Source organism: Neofelis nebulosa, chromosome 18 (assembly GCF_028018385.1).
Source record: "Neofelis nebulosa isolate mNeoNeb1 chromosome 18, mNeoNeb1.pri, whole genome shotgun sequence".
Lineage (NCBI taxonomy): Eukaryota > Metazoa > Chordata > Mammalia > Carnivora > Felidae > Neofelis > Neofelis nebulosa.
In genome coordinates, this window is record NC_080799.1 from 36,230,564 (window position 1) to 36,252,696 (window position 22,133).

At 54.1% G+C, this 22,133-nt stretch overlaps 1 protein-coding gene across 15 annotated transcripts in view; it reads right to left on the reverse strand.

The window, feature by feature from the left end:
• The window catches only part of CLEC16A (C-type lectin domain containing 16A), a 200,298-nt gene that overhangs the window by 154,079 nt on the left and 24,086 nt on the right, over window positions 1–22,133 (reverse strand). For all 15 annotated transcript variants that reach the window (XR_009256567.1, XR_009256568.1, XR_009256569.1 and 12 more), the window contains exons 5-9: window positions 20,318–20,423; window positions 18,476–18,599; window positions 14,908–15,082; window positions 13,311–13,364; window positions 10,172–10,285 (exon numbers count right to left, since the gene is read on the reverse strand). Coding sequence is in view for 12 of the 15 variants with exons in the window: in XM_058710676.1 (XP_058566659.1) it covers window positions 10,172–10,285; window positions 13,311–13,364; window positions 14,908–15,082; window positions 18,476–18,599; window positions 20,318–20,423 (573 nt within the window). In the remaining 3 variants the exon portion in view is untranslated. The remainder of the gene's footprint in view (window positions 1–10,171; window positions 10,286–13,310; window positions 13,365–14,907; window positions 15,083–18,475; window positions 18,600–20,317; window positions 20,424–22,133) is intronic.

Consider the following 22,133-nt stretch of genomic DNA (forward strand, 5'->3'; position numbering starts at 1 on the left):
AGGGCTTCGCGGAGAAGGAAATGACTGATCCAAGTCTTGAATGGTAGCGGGAGCTCAGCAGAACACTTGGGAGGAGAACGGTCGGAAGGCCAGCTCAGAGCCCTGGCTGTTCACTCTTGAGTGGCCATACAGCTGGTGTGTCTGGTGACCGCAGCGGTGTCCCAGGACACTAGGTGCTCGGCCAGCTCCCCAGAGAGCAGCAGACACGCGGCCAGTCAGGGGGTAGTGCTGGACCAGCTGGGCGGCCTCTCCAGCCACCCGTTCACGATGGAGCTCGTGAAGAACCCTAGCTGAGAGGGGAAGGAGGAGGAGACAGGTAGCGAGAGGGGACGGCTAAGGACAAGGACAGATGACGTGGCTCCGGTGTCGGGCTCTGTAGGAGCTGTTGCGATATCTGAGAAAGCTCAACTTCCAGGCTCCCCCGGGCCTAGCCCGCTCACCTCCTGAGGACGCAACTAGAATCCTCCTGTTCCAACAGCTCCGCCGAGGGGTTTGAGAAAGAGGAGAAAGCTTTTCCCCCTAAGCAAGGAGGCAGGCCGCGCTGACTCACGGAAACATGCCCAGCATAAGGGCAGACCTGAGCACGATCTCATTGCACTTACTGGCCCGGTGGCCCTGACCAAATGAGCCTGGGTTTCCTCATCAGTAAAACAGAGACAGTAGCAGCTGCAGCACATGTGGCCACAGAGCTGATATGAGACCCTGAACGCAAACACGCCGGGCACAATGCCCGCCACAAACGGGCGCTCTAGAAATATTTATTCACCTCCGACCCCTGGCAGGTGGATCACCAGCCAGGATGGAAGAGATAAGAGATGGCAGGGGAGGGGCTAACTTCTAAAAACAAACAGTCCCATTCTGTTTTAAACCTGGCTCCCTAGCTCCTAGAAACGTTCTGGTTTGTTAATGGGCTAGACTCGGCCTCCCCCAAGCGCCCCTGGGCCCCCTCCCCAACCCAGCCGCGGGGGCTGGGACCAGCGGGACGCACAGCACAAAGGCGGGGTGGGACCCGTGGAGACGCCGGAGCAGCCGGGGCCCAGGCGCAGGGCCCCACCACCTTCTCCCGGGGCCCCGGTTTCCACAGGCACCAGATCAAATCAGCGCCCCCCCCTCCGGGGCCGCTGTGAGGTGGCAGAAGGGAGCACACGCCCTTGTCACTCGTTTCCAGGTACTCACAACCGTCACTCACACCCAGCGTGCCTCGAACACGTGCCCGGTGCCGCTGTGAGCACGTCGCGCGTGCCGACGCGCTTCACTCTCCGTCACACGACTAGGGACTGGGGGGGGGAGCGGCAGAAGGGGAGGGACTAGCTTGGCGTCCCGCTCGAGAGCTCACCCCCTCGTCAACAAGCACCCACAAGCCTGCCGGCTTGGAGCCAGCCCCGCCCCCGCAGGGTGGACGTGGGGCCCGGCCAGGCCCCAGTCAGGCTGACCGGAGCAGCGGGTGGACGGACCTGTGGAGCAAAAACTCAGGGAAAGGTGACTAGGCGGCCTTCCGACCTGACCATCGTCATGACCGACCACGACACGGAAATATTCCCCATTTTGTCTCGTATACAGGGAGCTCCACGTGTCACAGGGGGTCACGGTGACCCAGGGGCCTGCACCAACCATAACCAACAGCACGTGGCTTTGCAAGCAGCAGTGGAGGGGAGCTCGGCCGATAACTGCCGCAGAGGGAGCCTCCTCCCGCTCCAGAATGAGGGGACCAGCAAGCAAACGGCAGGGACCATCAGCTCCGGGGAGCTGCAGGGGTGCACGTGCCGGGTGCCAGACCCTTGGCGACACGGGGCTGCTGATGCGAAGCCCCAGGGCACGTCCGGGACACGCTACCGAAACCACGTCAGCGAGGCGACCGGGCGATGTTGCCAAATGAAACGGGGGAAAACAAAACCCACTGGGGACAAACACGAAGAGTCACAGGCCACTTCCATTAACAAGAGGGACGTGCATGCTTCTCCATCAATCTGCCAATCGTCGGGGAGCGTCGCGGCCACAGGGGCAAAAAAACCAAAGAAGTGCCGTCAGTCTGGACCCGGTGCGCTCTCCAAGCTCGGAGGACTTGCCCCATGCACACACTGGGCACCGTCACTGAGACAGAAGCAGCAGCTCACATCCGGAGGCGCCGTGACCGCCTGGAAGACAACCTCTAGGGTGCCACGAGGCCCGCGGGAGGCCAGGCCCCTCCCATCCCTGTCCGGCTCCACCCAGGCCACCGTTTCTGTCCCCTCAATGCCTAGCATTGCCCAGTCCATCCCTTCAGTGACAGGCCCAACATTCGATCAAAAGCTGGGGCGCCTGGGTGGCTCAGGCTGTTGAGCTTCCAACTTCGGCTCAGGTCATGATCTCGCGCTCCGTGGGTTCGAGCCCCGCGTCGGGCTCTGTGCCCACAGCTCGGGGCCTGGAGCCTGCTTGGAATTCTGTGTCTCCCTTTCTCTCCGTCCCTCCCCCGTTCATGCTCTGTCTCTGTCTCAAAAAAATAAATAACTGTTAAGAAAAAAAAATTTTTTTTTAAAAAAGCTAATGAATGCTGTGGAATAAATGAGCTGCAGGACACAATGCTTACGCAAAATAACATACACTCTTCCATCATAATGCCACAAGAAGCCCTTGTTTGGCCTTTCTTCAGAAGGACTGTTCTACTACATCCTATTCTCTCAAAAGAGATCAATGGGGACTCCCCACCACCCGAAACGTTCAGTCCAGAAGCCCACATCTCGCTGCAGACGGCGACAGGACAAGAAACAGAAACAGCATGGGGACCTGGGGCGGGATGCCAGTGATCCCCTCACGCTGGGGGACAGCAGAATGATACCCTAACCTCTGGGGGCGTCGGCCCGCTCACGGGGAGAAGCCACCTCACCAGGTCATCAGGAGCCTAAGAGGAAGAGAACAAGAAGAAATCCCCACCTGCCCCCCCAACCCCGACCCAGTGGTTCCGACAGAGTGGCCTCTGTTCCGATCCCAGCCAGGCAGCTCATCCCCACCAAGGTCTCTGACCCACCATTTCCCATGCCTTGCCCACCGCCACGCGCCCCCCTGCCTCCCACTCAGCTCTTTGTCCTTCAGTCCTCAACCCAGGCCTCCTCCGGGAGGCCTTTCGTCACCAGCATCTCTCAAAGCCGGTTTCTACTTCCTGCCAGATCCAAATCTCCCATCTACATGGACACACTTGTTTACTGTCTGTTTCCCCCGACCAGACAGGTCATGACAGCGACCTCGTCTGTCTTATTCATCCTGTACGCCCTGAGGCCAGCACGGTACCTGCCTGGAAGGTGGGGGTGCTCCAGAAACGCGTGTGGGAAGGACAAGAGGGGTGAGCAAGCCGGGAAGCCTGGCACGCACGACGTGCTCTGTGGACAGGTGCTGCTCTTACTAGGGAATGACCTGTCACGGGAGTGCCCCCCAGGGTGATACTGTGTGAGCACATACAGCCCTGTAGTGGTTTTTCCCCTTCTCTCTGTTCATGAAGCTGGAGGTTTCCGAGAGGGCCCCTGGGGGTAAGGTCATGAGCATCACAGCAAATGGTCAGCAGGCAGGCAATCTCAGGATAGCCAGGAACTCTTAACTCACTGGGGAAAACCCACCAACCGTGTCCTGGGATTACAGTTACAGAAGAGCGGCGGTCTTCAGTTGGGCAGGGAGTGACTCACCCCACACCCCTCCTGGCCCATCGTCATTATATCGCTGGGGCATCAGACAGGGAAGTGAACGGAGCGGCCCTTTTCTCACCCGAGTGCCGCGCCCTGCCCCCTCCCCCACCCGCCGCACCCAGCCTCCCATCAGACAAAGCACCCTGAGCAAAACCAAGTCTCCCAGATGGAGGACCTTGGCGCTGACCGAGACTGAATTTCCTGGAGTCGTTCGAGGCAAGATGCTCGATTCCCTCACGGTGATTCATTATTTCAAGACAACTGATGTTTACTGCAGGAGCCAGGCTAAACACTGGGGACACAAAGGAAACGAGGCTCCCATTTCTCTCGGTGTAAACTTCGGCGTCTTCCAGTGGCTCCAAAGGCACCACACGTGCCTCGGGCTCTCCCTCCCTCCCTGGCCCCACCCTACTACACTCTGCCTTGCCATGCGGCTCCTGGCCGTTCCTCGGACACACCAGGCACATGCCTGCCTCGGGGCCTTTCGGGCTGGCTGTTCTCTCTGGCCAATGCGCTCTCCCTGCAGAAATCGACATGACTCGGTCCCTCGCTTCCTTCACATCTATGCTCATCTTCCCAGTGAGTCATACCCTGGCCGCTCGATGGAGAACTGCACCCCACTCAAGCCTCTGAGCACTGCCTCCTCTCCCTCCCCGGCTTTCCTGCTGCAGCTTTCCAAAGGCATGCCTCAAATTCCACCATGCTACATGTCCACTAATAATTTCCTCGTTCCCCTCTCTCTTCCCACTCTGAGAGAAGCTTCCGCCTGCACTGTCCGTACCTAGAACAGACTCTGGCACGTGTCCAATGATGCTTGTTAAATAGGTGACTGAGTAATGCTGACCTGGCCTCAGAATGCGGTTAAAAGCCTCAAAATGGCCATAGGGGCCAGGCGGCCGATGAAAACTACCCAAGTCCCAGGACAGAGACACCGGAAGCGTGGGTGCCTCATTTTTCTGTCCCCACCCTCGATCTTCCGAATTTTCACAGAAACCTGGGAGAATTCACCAATGGCTCAATGCAGACTAGGGACAGTCCCCATCCAGCATGCGGCATGGCCATACCTCACACCAGAGAGCAGCCTCCAGCCTTGGGGCTGCCCCTGCCCACTCTGGGTCACGCTGCCGGGTGAACACAGAAAAGCCCTGTAGGGTTTGAGTCACAGAATCTCCTCCACCCCCACCCACCCCTCCTATGCCCACTTGGCTTCTCCCTGTTGGCTCCTGCAAGGTATAGCCATTCCAAGAACCCTTGGCCCTTCCCTGGCTCGCCGGACCAGGACCGGCATCCCTGGGCCCCGGGTACCGTCACCTGTAGCCCTGGCTGAAGGCTGTCCCTCCATGAGCCCCCACACCAGGGGACTTCCGGCCCCACCCGCAAAGGAGAAGGAAGAGGACGGTTCCTAAGAGGTCTCTCATCCACGACAACACCGTACATGGTAAGTGGGAAATGCTGCACTCCGGATTCTCCTTCATTCTGTCACGTCCTCTTACGCGTGAATCACTCAGTACTTTTGCAGCCAGTGGTGGCGACTGGGAGCCAGAATTCCATTCAGGGATTATGGGGTAGACCACAATGGCCCCGCAAGAAAGGGACAAGACACGACGAGTTCTAATTCTTTTGTGGGAATGTTTGTATCTGTGCCAATTAAGGCCCTTGATTCATAGCGGTCTATTTTTTCCCTTCAGCGTTCGCCATCAACTCTCTCCCAGAAGCCTCTTACTGCTTTCAGGAAGAAGAATATGTGATGTGGCCTTCAGAACCAGCAACGATTAACCGGGGGCACGGGGAAGGTCGGGGTCACCGAAAGATTCAGGGGAACTCTAATTCGGGCTGTAGAGGGGGGCTACTCCGCGTGATGCAGTCAACACACAGGAGGCCCGGCGGCCGTCGGAGTCCAGCCTGGTTTGAAGAGAGCGCCCTGCAAGCAGTGACCGGGGGGCCCTGGTCGATCGTTGGCACGCTGCCTCCACAAACACAGAAGCCAGAGGGGCCAGGCTGCTAGTTTCGCGGCCACCAGCTCCACGGGCCACGAGTGGACGGAGCGCTCTAGCAGGGGATCCGACTCCCAGGAAGGACAGGTGTCCTGTGAGAGAGCCGGCAGCTCCTGTTTTAGGTGTGCACTCGCTCACTCTTCTGGATCCCCAGAGAATCATATGGCGACCATTCCAGCCGGCTGAACTGGTGCCCACAGAGACGACATCATCATTTGGGGACGAACCATCCCGGCCCAGGATTCTCAGTTCCCACTCTGAATTCACGGCCAGCCAACCACACGAGCACCCACGAGCTGGCTACGTACTTGCACTTTCCGGAGGTCGAATCCGGGGCCGACGTGAGCTGGAGGGCCTGGGATGCACACAGACAGGTCAGCCCACCACCACCAAATGGCAAAGCTTGCTCTTCGTGCTGTCACTGTTACCACTGCTGCTCACACCGGGCCCTCGGTGCCTCTGTGTCTGGTCATAAGGCACCTCCCGAGGGGTACTCTAGGTGTGCCTCCACATTAATCATCCCAGGAAGGGGAGGGGTCCCCAACTAGGAGACGCAGGGCTCTCGTGCGGCGTCAGAAACTGACGATAACACCTAATACCAGGGCCTGACGTGCGCCAGGCTTTAGGAGAAGCAGCGGACACCGCGTGCATCAGTCTAACTAGAGAAGGGAGGAAACTGAGGCCCGGAGCAGTGGACTAACTTGCCCCGGGGTACACCTAGTGAGACCCGGGGCCAGGATCTGGGGGGCCCGGGCAGTCTGACTCCACAGTCCACTCCACTAGACTGTCCCCGAAGGCGGAACGCAGAACAGCACCAAGACCACCTCGCCCTGACGCTCTTCCCCCGAAGCCTGCCTCTGAGCAGGTGGCGTGGGAGGGTCAGGCTCTGAAGCTGTTTCTGTTTTGAGAGTGATCAAGAACAACATCGTGAGAGCCCGGTGACCCCGCCCCCGGTTCACCCATCGAGTCACTCGTTCCTGCAGTGAGAGCCCCCGGGCATGGGCTGCAAGCCCGTGATGGCACAGGCCCCCTCCGCTCGCAGGGAGTGGGAAGCCCAGCAAGGCCAGCGCTCTCTCCTGCGCACCACCGCATCTCTGTTGCAGGAACGGACGAAGGAGTGCAAGACGAAGGAAACTATTCTACAGAAATGGAGGGTGAGAAAAGGTTCTTTAAAAAAAAAAAAACAAAAAAACAACAAAGTACCCATAGGTAATGATGCATATCCCGTAATCTAATCTATATGTTCGTTGTGCAAAAATAATGAGATGTTAGCAGTTTCAGAATTAGTGTTCTCTTACTCTATTTCCCTCAACACGAAACCTGATCTGCTCTGCATTAGAATTGTAGCAAGAACTCAAGAACTATCCCCGAGCAGGAACCATATGATTTTTAATGCACAGACGAATTTCAATTCGGCATTCACCTCACCATGCTGGTGTGTTTTAAATTTAACCCTAAATTACAGACTTTTCAAATAACTCCGCTCTTCCCTCTGCTCCTCTCTCTTCAATTTTGGTTTGGTTTTGCGAAAGGTCTGCTGGTAAAATGAAGCAATACCAGTAACTTATCTACAAATTACGGGAAGGAGAAAGTAGGTTAAAAAAGACCAAGAAACTTAAAACAAGCACGATCAAACCACATCCGAGTGAGGCAGGAAACAATAGGAGACCGTTCTTGCTCAGAGGGAAGGAAGGTGAGTCTCACCAGGACTGCTATCGAGCGAGTCACCGATGGGGACTCACCTCCACTCCACCCAACTTTCAAGTGCAGTCATCCGAACGCGACACAGTTCGATTCTGCACCCAGGCGAAGGCGATACCCGGAAGCAGAAGGCAGACACTTTCACTTGGGGCTGGCAATTCCTTCCACGCTCAAAAGAATCTCATTTTCAGTTCAGACGCCCACCACGACGAGCCGCTGTGAGTCTGTCACAATGGAGGCAGAAACTTCGTCCCCAAAAAGGGGGCCGGCGGGAGAAAGGACGGGTCTCCCGAATGCTGCCTCTCGTCAGAGGGCCCAACCGCCGTGGGTATCCCAGGCTGAGCGGTCGCCAGTAACGTTCTGCAGTTTGCTTCTGCTCAAATTGCAAACCCCAAGCGTCGATGCCAGTACCCTGCTGTGACAGCGTGCTGGAGTTCTGGCAAGATGTGACCACGGGGGGATAACCAGAGAAAGGGTGTGATTATTTCTCGTGGCCGCAGGCCAGTCAAGTGCAATGAGAAAGCCTGCAAACCCCAGCAGCCCAGAGATCTCTGTGTCCGTCCCTCCGAACACCAAGTCCAACTTCGTCACTGAATGTCTCACACGAAGACACTCTGGGACGAAGTCTGAGCAGCCATCTTGGGATATGGAGACCACACGACAAAAGAAAGCCCAAGGCGACTCAACACGGCCCAATGTGATATGAATGGAAATGTCCTAGGAGCGTGCAGCAGGCTGGATGGGGACCCGGCGAGTCTGATGGCAAACACATGCTGACCCGATGGGGACCGCCTCGGAGAAGCGTGCAGCAGAAACGCGTACAATGGGGACCAGACCTTCTGACTGCTGGAACACAATCCCAAGATGCAGATTTTTTGTGTGTGAAACTTCCTAACTGTTAACGTTGGTCATTCATAGAATTCTCTGTTAAATACCACGAACACCAAACCAAATGGCTTTGAGGGCCAGGCTGCAACCTGCCGGGTACCTGATGGCCACTTCAGCTGTGTTTCCTCCCCATCCCCACCAAGAGCCCTCCGGAGTAGGACGCGCCCTCTCCGTTTCCTAAATGGGGGGGAGGGAGGACGATGCGCCTGAGGGGGCCCGCTGGCTGGCGGTCATCGGCAGCTCTGCCCTCGAGGCCCTGCAACTCTGCTAGGTCAGCACTCCACCCCTCGCATTCGGTCAGCCCCAGGGAGTTTAAGCAAGTTGGAAAGAAAACTGTCTGGCTCCACGAACACCAGGTCGTCTCCACGTTGCCCCGCCTGAAGTGTCATGGCACGGGCCCCTAAGGGAGGCTGTCCTGTCCAATACTCGTCACTCCTGGCCCTCCAGGTTACATCCTCTCGCCAAAAACTACTCCTTCCCTTTAGAGCACGTGTGAAACTCGAGACAGTACATTTGTTTGTATATTTATTTGACCGACATCTGTCACTCCTACTAGACTATAAAGCTCCAAAAAGACAGAAACCATTAGGATTTTGTACATCCCCAGAGCCAGCACGATGCCTGTTCCAAAGAAAGGGCTTAATAAATACTTTCTGAATGAATCAAAGAAGGGACAGACCAGACAGGGGCCGTGAAAGGGCCCCGTTCAATTCAGCTGAACTAACGCCACCATTGACAAGGACAGAGTGTCTGGGAACCTTTTCAAAGGCTCCAAGACTCCCTTCAACAGCAAAAGGGCCCGGCCAAGCCATCGTACGCCAGAAAAACCAGAAGGGCAGGGACCCCTGTCACTGCACTCCAGGCAGTTCTGGCCTCCCACGCTGCGGGATCCTCCGCCACCTGCTTGCTCAGATGTGGCAGCAGAGCCGACTGCCCAAGGGCAAGCCTAGCCCTTGGACCTTTCTACCCACTGCCTGAGAAACCGGTTGCAGAGACAGAGTCCTCATGAAACGGCCTTTGTGTGAAACACCGGCTCATCTCAGACACATCCGCCGGGCCCAAGCTGCAGCGGATACAGTGAGACAAGTCGCCTGCCGCGGCCGGGAACGAGGAGCCAGAGCCTCCCAGGCCGGAGGTGTGGTGAAGGTACAGGTGTGCAGGCAGAACCTCGGGGCCTGCAGGGGAAAAGGCAAGCTGGACCAGTACTAAGGAAGCCTGGCGCTCAGCACACATGACGATGGTGGGAGGGAAGACAGATGAGACACGCAGGGGCCAAGCGGGAAGAAGCCTTGACTCCCGTCTCCCCGTCTCGGGAGTTTCCCGTTAGCAGAGCACAAAATGCAGACGTGCTGTGCTTAGGCCACAGGTGGGTGATCGTTTAAAATGGGGGAGCATGTGCATCAAAACGAGGATTTCCAGCTTGTCTGGAAACGCGAGGAAACCAGGCAATCCCGCATCTGTGTTCTGGCAGAGTCGCAGGCTGGGGAGGAACCGCAGCTGCTGACAGAGAGCATGTGCTGTCCAATTTGCCGCAGTCCCCACCACTCCCTACTGCCCTCCCACGGGGGTCCGCATCATTCACAGATGTTCTCCGTCCAGTCTCTGCTGGCATTTGTACCTTCGTCAAGGTGTGCTCTCATTCTGTCCCAGTAACAGTGTCTCAAAGATTCGCAACCAGGGCCCAGAGCAGAGCAGGACAACTCCCCGTTCGATAACATCCGATCAATCAAATCCGCTCAGTACCCAAACCCAGATGTTCCTGGGGACACATTTCCAGACCCCGGTCGGGTTCCTCGCGCCTCAGACCAGCTTATACGCCATCATGGCTGCCGTACAGGCAGAATGTCAGTTTCTGGTTTTAGAGAAACACACGCATGAACAAAACGAGCAACGGCCTATCAACGTCTACACACGGTCCCAATGCTAAGGACTTACGCAACTTCGCTGAACATCCTGTTCGCTCTTAGCATACATCTCAGACAGATCACCGTTCAGAATGACTTCTGCTAGTGAGTTCACCAGGGGTGCGTGATGTATAATTAGGAAGACCTGGTGAGAAAGAAGACACCGGGTTTGCGTTACAAGCGTGTGCTCTCTCCGCTTCTCCTTCTTCCATCACAAATAAGTAGGCTGAGGTACCCAGGGCCCGTATTGAACAGCAACTCCCGTGAAGCAAAAGCCAAAGAATGGGTCTCATTTAGGAGAAACCGGTTACGCCTTTCTCCTCCCAGGGTTGGCCGCTCCTTCATTCAGACTGTTGCCTATTTGGCTGGCTGCTCCCCGGCGGAAGGAAGTGCATCAAAGCAAGACGGTCCCTCATGGCCGGGGGAGGCCAAATCCCACTGAAGTGGAGCAAAGTGGGAGAGCAGCGGCCAAAGCAGCACACTCCTTCCTCTCCACAGGCATCTCAGCATCGAATCTGATTACGCTAAGACTGGAAGGCACAGACCCAACATCTCAGTTATATGGGAGGAAGGGGCCGGCGAGTCTCGTTCCCGTCCAGGACTTGGCAAACCGTCGTCTCCACAGAGAGCCCACGGCTGGCATGAGCTGGGGCCCCCGCGGTGGGTCTCAGCGCACCAAGATTCCGTGGCAGTGTCGGGAGGTGTGGACGCTGTGGGGAAGAGAAGCCACAGGAGCCAGAGGCAGACCCAGCCGGGCCAGCATGTGGAATGAGAAGGCACTGGGCTGTCTGGGATGGCCCTGCCACCCCACCCCGTGGCCCAACGTTCAGGACAACGGCGCTGGGAATCAGGGTATTCAAAGGTGCCTCGCAAAGCTGGCTCAGACACGCCGGTGTGGGACGTGCACCGTTTACACAGAAAAAGGGCGTGTGTGCCCATCTGCATTTGCTCACATGCACACGGAACAGGATTTCTAAGCCCTGGCGCTATGATCCGGCCCTAATTCTTTGTTGTGGGGGGCTGCTGTGTGCACTGTAGGATGTCTGGAAGCATCTCTGGCCTCGACCCAACCAGAAATGTCTCCGGATGTTGGAGGGGGGTGGGGGAGGAAGGGAGGCAAAATCACCCCCAGTTGAAAATCTCTGCAGACAATGTGCCTGGAAGAGCGTAAGAAAACCCTGTAACTAGAGTAGACTCTGGGGACAGAAATCAGGAGAAGAAACAAAAGTGGATAGAAAACTTGGTCTTCACCTGTTTTGAACTTTTTAACTTAAAAAAAAAAAATCTGTTAAAAGACCAAAAAAAAAACATTGTTTAGGGGCTCCTGGGTGGCTAAGTCGGTTAAGCATGTGACTCTTGATTTCAGCTCCGGTCATGATCTCATGGTTCACGACATCGAGCCCTGAGTCTGGCTCTGTGCCGACAGCTGGCAGCCTGCTTGGAATTCTCTCTCTTTTCCTCTCTCTCCCTGCCCCTCCCCCACTCGCACACACGTGCACACGTGCTCTCTTCCTTTCCCAAAATAAAAAAATTTTAATTAAAAAATAAAAAATAAGCAGTGTTTAAAAAACAAATAAATTAATTAAAAAACAAAAAACAAAAAACCCAGCAAAGCCAAACGCTGAAATGCTGCGGTGTCTGAGAAGCAGGATCAGGGGACAGGGGTAAGAGGTAAGAGGGAAACTTCTTGACGGACAGCATCCCCGGCCACACTAAATTAATGTCGTCAATGGGAATTTTCTTGGTTTTGTAGCTTTGTCTGTCAAATCACGCATAAGGATGCTCTGACGTAGGGATCAGGGACATGGCATTTACCCCCCATTAAAGGCTCTCGTGCATTTTGGGCGACAACATTGAAAAGCTCCACGGAAGGAACAGGAAGAACGGGCCCTGGAGCACGGGCTCACAAGTCTGCTTTCTGTGAGCTACTCAAACGAGTAATTTGGTGCCTGAGCTGCTAGGCCCTCGCTCAGAAAAGAGGAGGTAAGGGGCTCTCCGAGAAAGGGCGAGCGCTGACCGCACACTCCTCACAGGGACTCTGCCTGTGCAACGCTCCCACAGCTAGAGGGTCCTGGGAGCGCCTTCTATGGGATTCCCGGGGCTGAGCGTCTCTCTGCTCAGGTCCTGCCAGACTCCCAGAACGCCAAACAGGAGATTCGGGCAGATTTGTAATGAGGCGGCAGAGGAAGGTGCCAGGAGAGGCGGGGGTTTGCATGCAGCTGCGCTGCACGGAGAGGCATTCAGAAGGAGAGGGCACCAGCACAGGGCTCGGAGCACAAAGCCCCTGGGGACAAGACTCTATGAGAGAGAAAGGGGCCGGGCCATACACGGACCCCAACTGGCTTAGCCTCCACGGGGAGGCTGCGGCTGTGCCTCTCTCTCTCTCTCTCAGTCCTCCACCTCCAAACGGCCCAGGGACCAAGTTAGAAGGACTTTCTCTCAGCAAAGCAAATAAATACCTGTGCCATTGCAGAAGTGGGAACAGAGCTCTGGTCAAACGTTTGACTATTTGACAGTCTAATGAGATGGCCTGAAAGTCTGGACTGCTTGTAATAAAAATATTTTTAAAGTTATGTAACTGGGTCACCATGGAGTTTTTCCCTTCTTGTAAATATTACATAATTACGAGAAGGAAACACACTTGTTTAAGGAGGGGGAGCAGACAAATTGGCTCAAGACACAAATCTGGGAACGGAGGCTGCTACAAGATACCTTCCAGAAGGTAATCTGGGAACTACAACCACGACAAAAGCCTTTGAAAACAGCCTCATTAGTGGAAATCCGTTCAACGGAGGTTGCTGCAGAGAGATACACACACTGGGTCTTGCAGTTTGGGTTTATTTCAAAACGCCATGAGTAACACCCATGCCGTCCACATTTCCAGAGTATTCCGAACGCCCCTTGGTTGTGTGGAAACCTCAGTCCCCATGGTAAAAACCAAGTACGTAAGGGCCAGGTTTGATTTACTTTCCATTTTCCTTTAAATTTCCATCTATTACCATGAAGAAGATAGCAGCACCTCTACTCAGAGTCTGAAAAGTAGAACCACCCCCCGCCCTTCCTTTTATTGTTTTATTTCAAGATGGGACACAGAAGACAGGGTGACGTGGCCCGGTCCTCCAAAGGACTCCCAAATGTGGCTGGGGACACAGACAAATGATGACACATACCTGTGACAGGAGATAGAGAGAAACCGGCAGGCTGATTTTCGGGCGTTCTCCTCCCTAGGGAAGGTCAGGCAGAAAGAGAGAGAGAGAGAGAGAGAGAGAGAGAGAGAGATAGATAGATCCTGGTCACACACGTGAGCAGCACAAAAGACATGAAGCCAAAAGCCATCTGTCTGAAGGAGAGGCGCCCCGTCCCCCACTTCCTCTGTCACCCTAAGGCTGTTCTTTCCCGGTACCAGTCAGAAGTCCACCCTGCAAAATAAATTCGCAACCTGATCCCATCCAATACCGTCTCAAGGCCTCTATTTTTCTACCTGAGAAGTCCTTCACCATTAGTCACGGACTAGAGGCTGGGTCCAGGAGAAAAATGAGCCCCTTAAATTACCAGGAATGTTAATTTCCCCCAGCTGGGGCACAGAGTGGCTGGCTGGCAAGACAGGCCTCTGGAGGCCTGCTCTCAGGAAGAGCGTTCAAAATGGGGCAGGGAGGCGTCGGGGCACTCTGGCTTAGGAAAAACCCCGCGTTTGTAACTGAACTTCATTGTGCTCCATCCCGCATCGACCCTGTGAGTACCTTCAGGACCCTCGTTTTGCTCGGGGGGTGGGGGATGGGGTGGGAGGGGGAGGTCAGCTGCCTTGTCCAAGGTCACAGAGTAAGGAAAGGGAAGAAGCAGAATTTGAGCCCAGGTCTGCAAACTCCAAGTCCCGTGCTTTCTCTCTGCCCCCCCCGGCCCCCGCCCCCCCCCCCCCCCCCCGACAGACAGATCTAGTTAGGGCTGCAATTTTTTTTTGTTTATTTGTTCTTAGGAAGAATCTCCATGTTCCACCTCCAAGAAGAAAGCTCCAAGCCCTGGAGGGACATGTGCAGAGGCTGGAGCCCCCACAGAGTAACCAGCCGACTCCATCCTGCCTCCTGTGGAGGCCTCTGCCCCTGAAATCTGGGAAGGACGGGGCAGAATTCCTCATGGTGGGACCTGAGAGCCACCAGCTCAGAGCCACGTGGCGGACAGGTTCACGATGCAGACTGCCGGTGCACTGCAGACCCGCTGAGCCAGAATCCCTGAGACGGAGAGAGGGCCCCGGAGGACGTGCCTGTCAACACTCACACCGGATTCTGAGCCTAACTGTGGGCAGTCCCTGCTCTGGGATGTTTCCCTAAGGGCGCTCCCTCACCTCCCACCCATCATGTGCAAGTGCTGGGGCTGGCTGGGTCTTCTGCAGATCAGTGAGCTCTGGCGACGGTCAGGAAAAGTTACCAGGCTTTAGAACACCCCAAGAGAAGGATGAACAGAAACCAAAAATCTAAATTCATAGAGGTTTCCTGTTTCCTTCTGATGTCAGTGTTCTCTTCTCATTCACTTTTACAGCCAACCCCCACCCCCAAACACACTCCCTTGCACCCCTCTCTCCACCTTAACCGTCCCACCCCTGGGAAATAAAAGGAAAGGAAAAGAAAACCAGGACGCTTTGAAAGGAATCTCTCTCGGGCTCAAAGCCTTGGTGGCTGGCAAAGCTTGGTCCTGTTCAAGGTGACTGTTCCTCCCCCTTCTGAAGACAGCCCACAGCCCACAGGCACGGCGGGGCCAGGCTCCCAGACCTACCTTGTCCTGGTTCTCCAGCGAGTACACATAGAGGGGCACGAAGAGCCTGTTCAGCAGGTGGTCCGTGAGCACGTCATTGAGGAACTCACAGTTGATGATCAGGATGTCATTGAGATAGTGCAGGTGGTCCAGGTGCTCGGCCACCAGGTCGCTCAGTTTCCCCCGATTCCGGTGCCTGCCAGGAAAAACAACAGCCTTAGCCGGGAAGCCGAAGCACAGAGCCGTGGAGGTCACTGGGGGTGCTTCATTCACACAACAAATATTCATACAACAAACAAAGGCTCAAGAGCCACTTACAGCGGCCCTCCCAGCGGCATGCACGAAGTGAAAATGGGCAGGTGCACCACGATCGATTTCAGGGGACTCCTGGGATCCCCCCACCTTCTGGGGGCCTCCCTACAACTCGCCCACCACCACCACCCAAGACAAAATGGGTAAATAAAGCAAAACCCAGCTCCCTTAGCAAGCCATTCCACAAGAGCAACCACTACTCAATGTGGCAAGACCCCCTGCCTCCCAAGATAAGCAGTATTAATGCGGCAATAAATCCCGGATGACGAAAACGCTCCCGAGGGGTTCCAGGGAGAAAAGCAGGCCTCGGCGGCCACATCCAACCCCCCTGGCCCTGGCTACACATGGGGCACAGCGCAGGGATGGGACACCCCAGGCCCCCAGAGGTCTCTGTCTCCTTTCAGTAAAGCAACAAGCACACTGCTTGGGCCTCTCAGGTTGTCAGCCACACACCTGCCAAGGACAGAACCTCTAAAAGAGCTAGTCGGCACACCTACGCTCCCTCCAAACTGGCATCTGTTGCAAGGGGCAGCGGGGCTGGAGTAAGTCATTTTGTTTGTATCGTAATTACGACCACCATTTCAGAAGGCTTGAAATTAAAGAAGAAAGTAGAAGCAAAAAGACGTGAAGGTCTCCTGTAGTCCCGCCACTAACAGAGAACATTTGGGGACTTGTCAATGAGGGACCCTACAGTCTGGTTTCCCGTGTCTATGCCTCCGTAGAGTCACATCTAAAAGGCGTGTGTTAAATATCTATCCATCAAGCCACATAACGTGCTTTAAAAAAATAATAATAATAGGATCAATTTTTCTTCTATGTAACTTTTAATAATTATTCCATAGCATACTTTAACAAGATATATCCCGAATATTTATAGCAAATACACCCTGAAAGCCTAATAGTACTATAATTACCTATGAACCCACCACCCAGCTGAGACCCACAATACTTATTCACAATGTTTTGCAACCTTTTCCCCCATTTAAAAAGATGCTGTGGGAATTTTTCTTTAGCAGAAGAGTTGACATACTTCATGTCTTAAACCTTTAGTTTGAAAAGTACATGCAGATGGGTTTTTAAAGTTCAATGGTATTGGGCGCCTGGGTGGCTCAATCGTTAAGCCTCTGACTTTGGCTCAGGTCATGACGACATGGTTCGGGAGTTTGGGTCCCACAGTGGATGAGCTCGAGCCCTGCTTCTCTCTCCCTCTCCCTCTCTCTCTCTCTCTCTCTCCCCCTTGCTCACTTGCACCCTCTCTCTCTCAAAAAATAAGATACAAATAAAAGTTTAATGGTATTGATAAGATGATAATAACAAACAGCAGCCCTAGCCCAGCCTCCCCCACCCCTGCCTGATCTCCAGAGAAGGCAGGTGTTAACTTTTTACTTGTTTCTGTGGGTAGGCCCCCCCTCCCCCACCTCCTCCACCTCTACAATCTGCAAAGTCTTCTACTTTGAAGTTGAGCCATTTCCAATATCACATGGTGGCCTTCTGTTAGGACGGAACACTTTGCATTCCCTCCCCCTCACCCCCCCCCCCCCGACCCGGCCCCAACAACTGATACTGACATCATCACAACCATTCACGGGAGAGCCACGCAGAGGACAAGGAGTCCACTTCCTTCCTGGAATGACTTTTTGTCTTTTCTGGAATCAAGTGCCACGTTACGTTTCATTCACATCCATGACTCTTCATCTCTGTACAGGTCCTGGTTTTCCCGAATGTCCCGTCAGATCCACACTACTTCCCCAGTCTGGGAGCTACGATTCTATGGCTTTGGGCCCCTCCTCCAGCACCCGTCCTTCCCGGATCCCCGGATCCCTCTGTCATCCTGAGCTTGCCTGGGTGTGCCTCTCACCAGGTCTCTCTGCTCAGCTGTCCCTCCGGGGCAGGGGTTGCCCACTTGCGGTGATTTTGCCTTAAAGGACCCATCTGGCAACGTCTGGAGACATTTTTGGCCGAAACAACGGGAAAATGGGTGCTCCTGGCATCTGGTGGGCGGAGGCTAGGGAGGCCACTAAATATCCTACTCTGTGCAGGACGACCCCCGACGACACAGAGTTACCCAGTTCCAAAGATCAGTGGTGCCGCTGAAACGGAGAAATCCTGCTCTGGAACTTGTATTCATCGCTCTGGGGCCCGAGTCACCACCTTAACCTGTGTGTGTTGTTGTTGTTGTTTTTAAACAGGTTTACTGAGCTATAATCCGCATACCATTCACACAGCTGTCCAACCATCCTGACGATCCACTCTCAAACACTTTTAACCCCCCCTCCCAAAAAAGCCCTGTGCTCCCATTTCCCCTTGCAAGTCTGCTCCTCCAGCCCTGGGAAACCACTAGTCGATCCTTGGTCTCTACAGATTGGCCTGTTCTGGGCATTTCATTTAAACGGGGTCACACGGGGTGCCTGGGTGGCTCAGTCAGCCAAGTGTCCGACTCTTGATCTCGGCTGTCATGATCTCATGGTCGTAAGATCAAGCCCCACCTCAGGCTCCATGCTGAGCTTAAAGCCTGCTTAAGATTCTCACTGCCCCCCCTCCCTGGTGTACCACTCCTGCACGCGCTCTCACTCTCTAAGAATAAAATAAAATATGGGGCGCCTGGGTGGTTCAGTCGCTTGAGCGTCTGACTTCAGCTCAGGTCACGATCTCGTGGTTCTTGAGTTCGAGCCCCGCGTCGGGCTCTGTGCCGACAGCTCAGAGCCTGGAGCCTGCTTGGGATTCTGTGTCTCCCTCTCTCTCTGCCCCTCCCCCACTCACATGCTTTCTCTCTCAAAAATAAACATTAAAAAAAATTTTTTTAATGACAATAAATAAAAGAAAAGAAAACAGGGTGAGGTAAAACACAGTCCTTTGCATCTGGCTTCTCTCACTGAGCCTCATGCTCCCGAGGTCCAACCACGGGGCAGCACGTGCCAGAGCTCTGTCCCTTTTTACTCCCGGGCACTACTCCGCCAACTGCAAGGACTGCATTTTGTTTATTCGCCCACCAGGTGACGGGTCGTCTTACTCTTTTTACCAGCTGCCTGGCACCCCATCGATGGGGGTGTTGAACTTACCGGTCCTCTTCCCCTCTAGGAGGTCCGCGGGTTGTTTCTAACATGCCGCCATTACAAAAAGTGGAATGGTGTGAGGAACCTTTCAGCCTATGGAAGTTCACATTCCGCCTACACATGGGTGGGCGAACTTTGCTCTAGTGTTTATTTGTCCTCAATGAACACGGAAATCTCCCCTAACCACTCTGTCTGCCTGATAAGCCCCCCAGGTGGTCACTTACTCCTCGTCGGTCTGCACACAGTTATCGAGTTCGATCACGTGGCTCCCGATGAACCAGACCAAATTGGAGAAGTAAGGAACAGCAGTTTTATCTCGGATATAGTGCAGCATGGCCTGGTTATCCACTGAGAAAATTCACAAAAGAACAAGAAAAAAAAGTCAAGCCACCAAAAATAACTTAGGGAGATTTGAAAAAAAAAAAAAGAAAAGAAAACCACAATGAAAAAGCTCTCTGCTATCATCTGAACCTTTTCTGTCTTTCCTGGGAACACTTGAAAATGGTTAGCTTATTCATTCATGAAATCATACTCATCAAGGCAGTTCTTATGCTATTTTTATAATTAATACAATTAACTGGGCTAAACCTCAATAGTGCAATTAGAAAGCCTACTTTCTCAGCAATGCGTTTAGCTTGCTACAATGAAACTGTGCCATTCTCCGGCAAGTTTCCTGTGTTTACATGTAAGGATAAGTTAAGAAAGCAGAAAACCAGAAGTTAATAACTTACATGACACTGGAATAAGGAACACGGGAATCGTCATTGAAGGAAAGGCAAAAAACAGACAACAGTTAACAGGGTTAAGAACTGGGATGGTGAGACACTTGCTCAGAGAACAGAGAGCTGGGCAGAAGGTGTCTAAAGATACAGGCTGGAAGAGAACAAGAGAGGAGAGAGAGCAGGGGGCCGCAGAACCGGGGCTTGGACCAGGGCGCAAACTCAGAAGCCTGCTGGGTGGGCCGGGGGACTCAGTGAGTGAGGCTGGGAGGCCCAGTGTGTGAACCGGGTAGCCCAGTTCACCGGCACCAGCTCACGGCTGCTCTGTGGGACTGTGGGCCCAGAAGGGCCAAATCTCTTTCAAGTCAGAAATGCAGATAGTTACCCGAGTTCTCCCAATGTTTAAATACGGGCAACTATACATCTTTTCAAGGAAAACCTTAGCCAATCGAAACTTGTCTGAAGGCTGGATCCGGCTCTCAGGCCCTCAGTTTGCGACCCTGGGTGGGCCCCCACTAGATTCTTAAAGACACTCTCCAATTTAGTGCGATCCCAGAACTAGGCTGGAGTGAGTCCCTCAGGACCTTTCCCCACCCCAGTAAGGGTTATCTCAAGTAATAACGTCATGACTCATGCTCGTGAAGGTCAAAGCCCTTTATTCTTTGAGAAAATGGGAGCTCCAGCTCCAGTGCGGTGACTACCGGGGAAATAACCCCCGGGTCGCGCAGAGGTGTGCCCTCCCCGGGCGGCTCCAGGCCAGGAAACTTGGGTCCAGCCGGCCTTTATGCCAATGCCGGCAGGAACCCGCGGAAGGGCCTCCTCTGGAGGGGATGTTGTGGGCATTAAGCACTTCTTGAAGAGAGGAGAATTTGTTGGGCTTTGCAGTCAGTTGAGAATACGATATTGCCCCCTGCTGTCGGTGACACAAAATGAAGCACAAAATGCTTCATTTAAATGTTATTTCAAGATAACATAGCCCCAGGGCCGTATGGAAATCTTACAGCCCGAGACACAAAAATGTAAATATAACCTTTAAGAGGCAGCTTTGCCTTTTCTAGTTATCACATGGCAGCTGGAGTCCCACCTGTGCCTTTCTTAGGACATCACTAGCACTGTGTATCTGGTCTAAGACTTCAACATGCAGAACTACGTATGCACCAAGAGAGTGGCACAAAATTCACCCAAGGGGCCAGTTAAATGTCCCACGATTACGAGCCTTGCAGGACACATGCAACCCCAGCCGTAATAAGGGAGCTCCCCGTGCCACCAGAGAATTTTAAATGCAGACTCATGGGAGCAAGCCCCAGTCAGAAGTCAGACAAGGCGTGAGCTCCTAACAAGGCCTACCTTTGTAGACATTCAAAGTTATGGTTCTTACAGCAATTCTAACCATGCTTTCGGGGTGGTTGAAAAACTTGATGGCTTCTGTGTACAGGGCAAAGTCGTTAGTGTGCTGAAACAAAAAAGTACCAAAGATGAGTTATGAGCCCGTAGGGCAGGCCTGCCCCCACCCAGCTTTCTGAAGCCTATCAGACTCCCATGAACCTCAGGCCAGGGGTTCACCCCCGGTGGGGAATGTGGGAAGGGACGGGGAGATGAGACCATCCCAGAATATTAAAAAAAAAAAAAAAAAAGCGGGGGGGGGGGGGGGGAGGGAGTCTAACAATGCCAGACTGGGGCCTGTGCCCTGTTCTACCAGTTCTCAGCTGGGTGCTGTAACAGTTCTGAGCCTCTGTTTCCCCATCTCTAACACGGAGATAGTAATTCCCACGTCCCGGCCGCTGGCATTCAACGTGAGGATTTCAGGAGCAGAGCCCGCCATGGGACCTCCTACTCAACAAGCACTCAGCCGTAATGCTAGCTCCTACCATCAGATGCCACGTCCACGAATAAAAGGCAAGCGTGAGGTTTTCCTCACATTCGGAATCTCTTCTGGCTGTTACACATTTCTCTGTCTAGAAATACTAGAAGTACACACATTCGCAAGGAGCAGGAGGGTCTCGGGAATCAGCTGGCATGAGAAAGGGATCATGGGAAGGGATCGAAACGGTCCAGAAGCCTGGAACTCCGCTGCTGGAGCCTCAAGAAAAGCAGGATGGGCTCTGCTCCCCTCTTCTGGCCAGGTTTCCCACTTGGCTCCGAGCATGCTCCAAGGGCACCGGTGGGCGGGAGCGTGGGGAAGAAGCAAGAGCCAACCTACAGCAACATGACAACTGTCAAATGAGGACGATGCCACTGTGAGCACCAGAACTGCACCCGTGGCAGGTGGTGGCTATAGTACTGGGCCACGTGAAAGAGGAAAGGGAGCCCACCTGAGAAATAAGGCCCCTGCAGCTCCTCTGGTGACCAGAAGGATGTTCTTCCAGAACCATCGCTCGGGTCCAGGAATCCCAGAGTCCTGCCCTCCCACCCTGGTGTCTAGAATTCCAGCTGCAGCTGAGCGGAGGTACCCTCTCTCTGGTCTGAAGTTCACAGGTAGATTTTCATCCACCTGGGAGAGCTGCCAGGACAACCCAAATCTCATCCACGTGTCTCTGGACACATTTAATGAGCACCTACTATCTGCCAGACACGGGGCCACACCATGTCAATTTTTCAAACTGCCACACATTTGGCGGTTGACGGCTAGTGTGTCTTCCCTTTCAGGCCAATTCTTCCCCACTGTTAAACTACACGAGGAAAATCGGGGTTCAGGCTGATGCCGCATCATGTGGGGATAGCTGGATGGAGCTTGCACAGACTCCGAAGGTACGTTTGAGAGTTATGATCTGACTGCAAAGAGAGGCGGGGCAGTGCAAGTGACCACCAATCAGAAGACACTCGTCATTCGGGCCCCTGGCTGGCTCAGCGGGTTAAGCGTCCGACGTTCGGTTTCAGCCCAGGTTATGATCTCGCGTTTTGTGGGTTCAAGCCCCATGTGGGGCTCTGGGCTGACAGCGCGGACAGAACCTACTTGGGATTCTCTCTCTCCCTCTCTCTGCCCCTCCTGTGCTTTCTCTCTCTCAAAAGAATAAATATACTAAAAAACAGGAAGACACTGCCATGCAAACAGCACCTGGCCTCCAGGAATTTCCAACGATCCTCACCTCCTGTGTTCACACACTGACATCCTCTCCCACACGGACTCAAGCCTGGCCTGTGTGGCCTCAACGACACAGTGGAA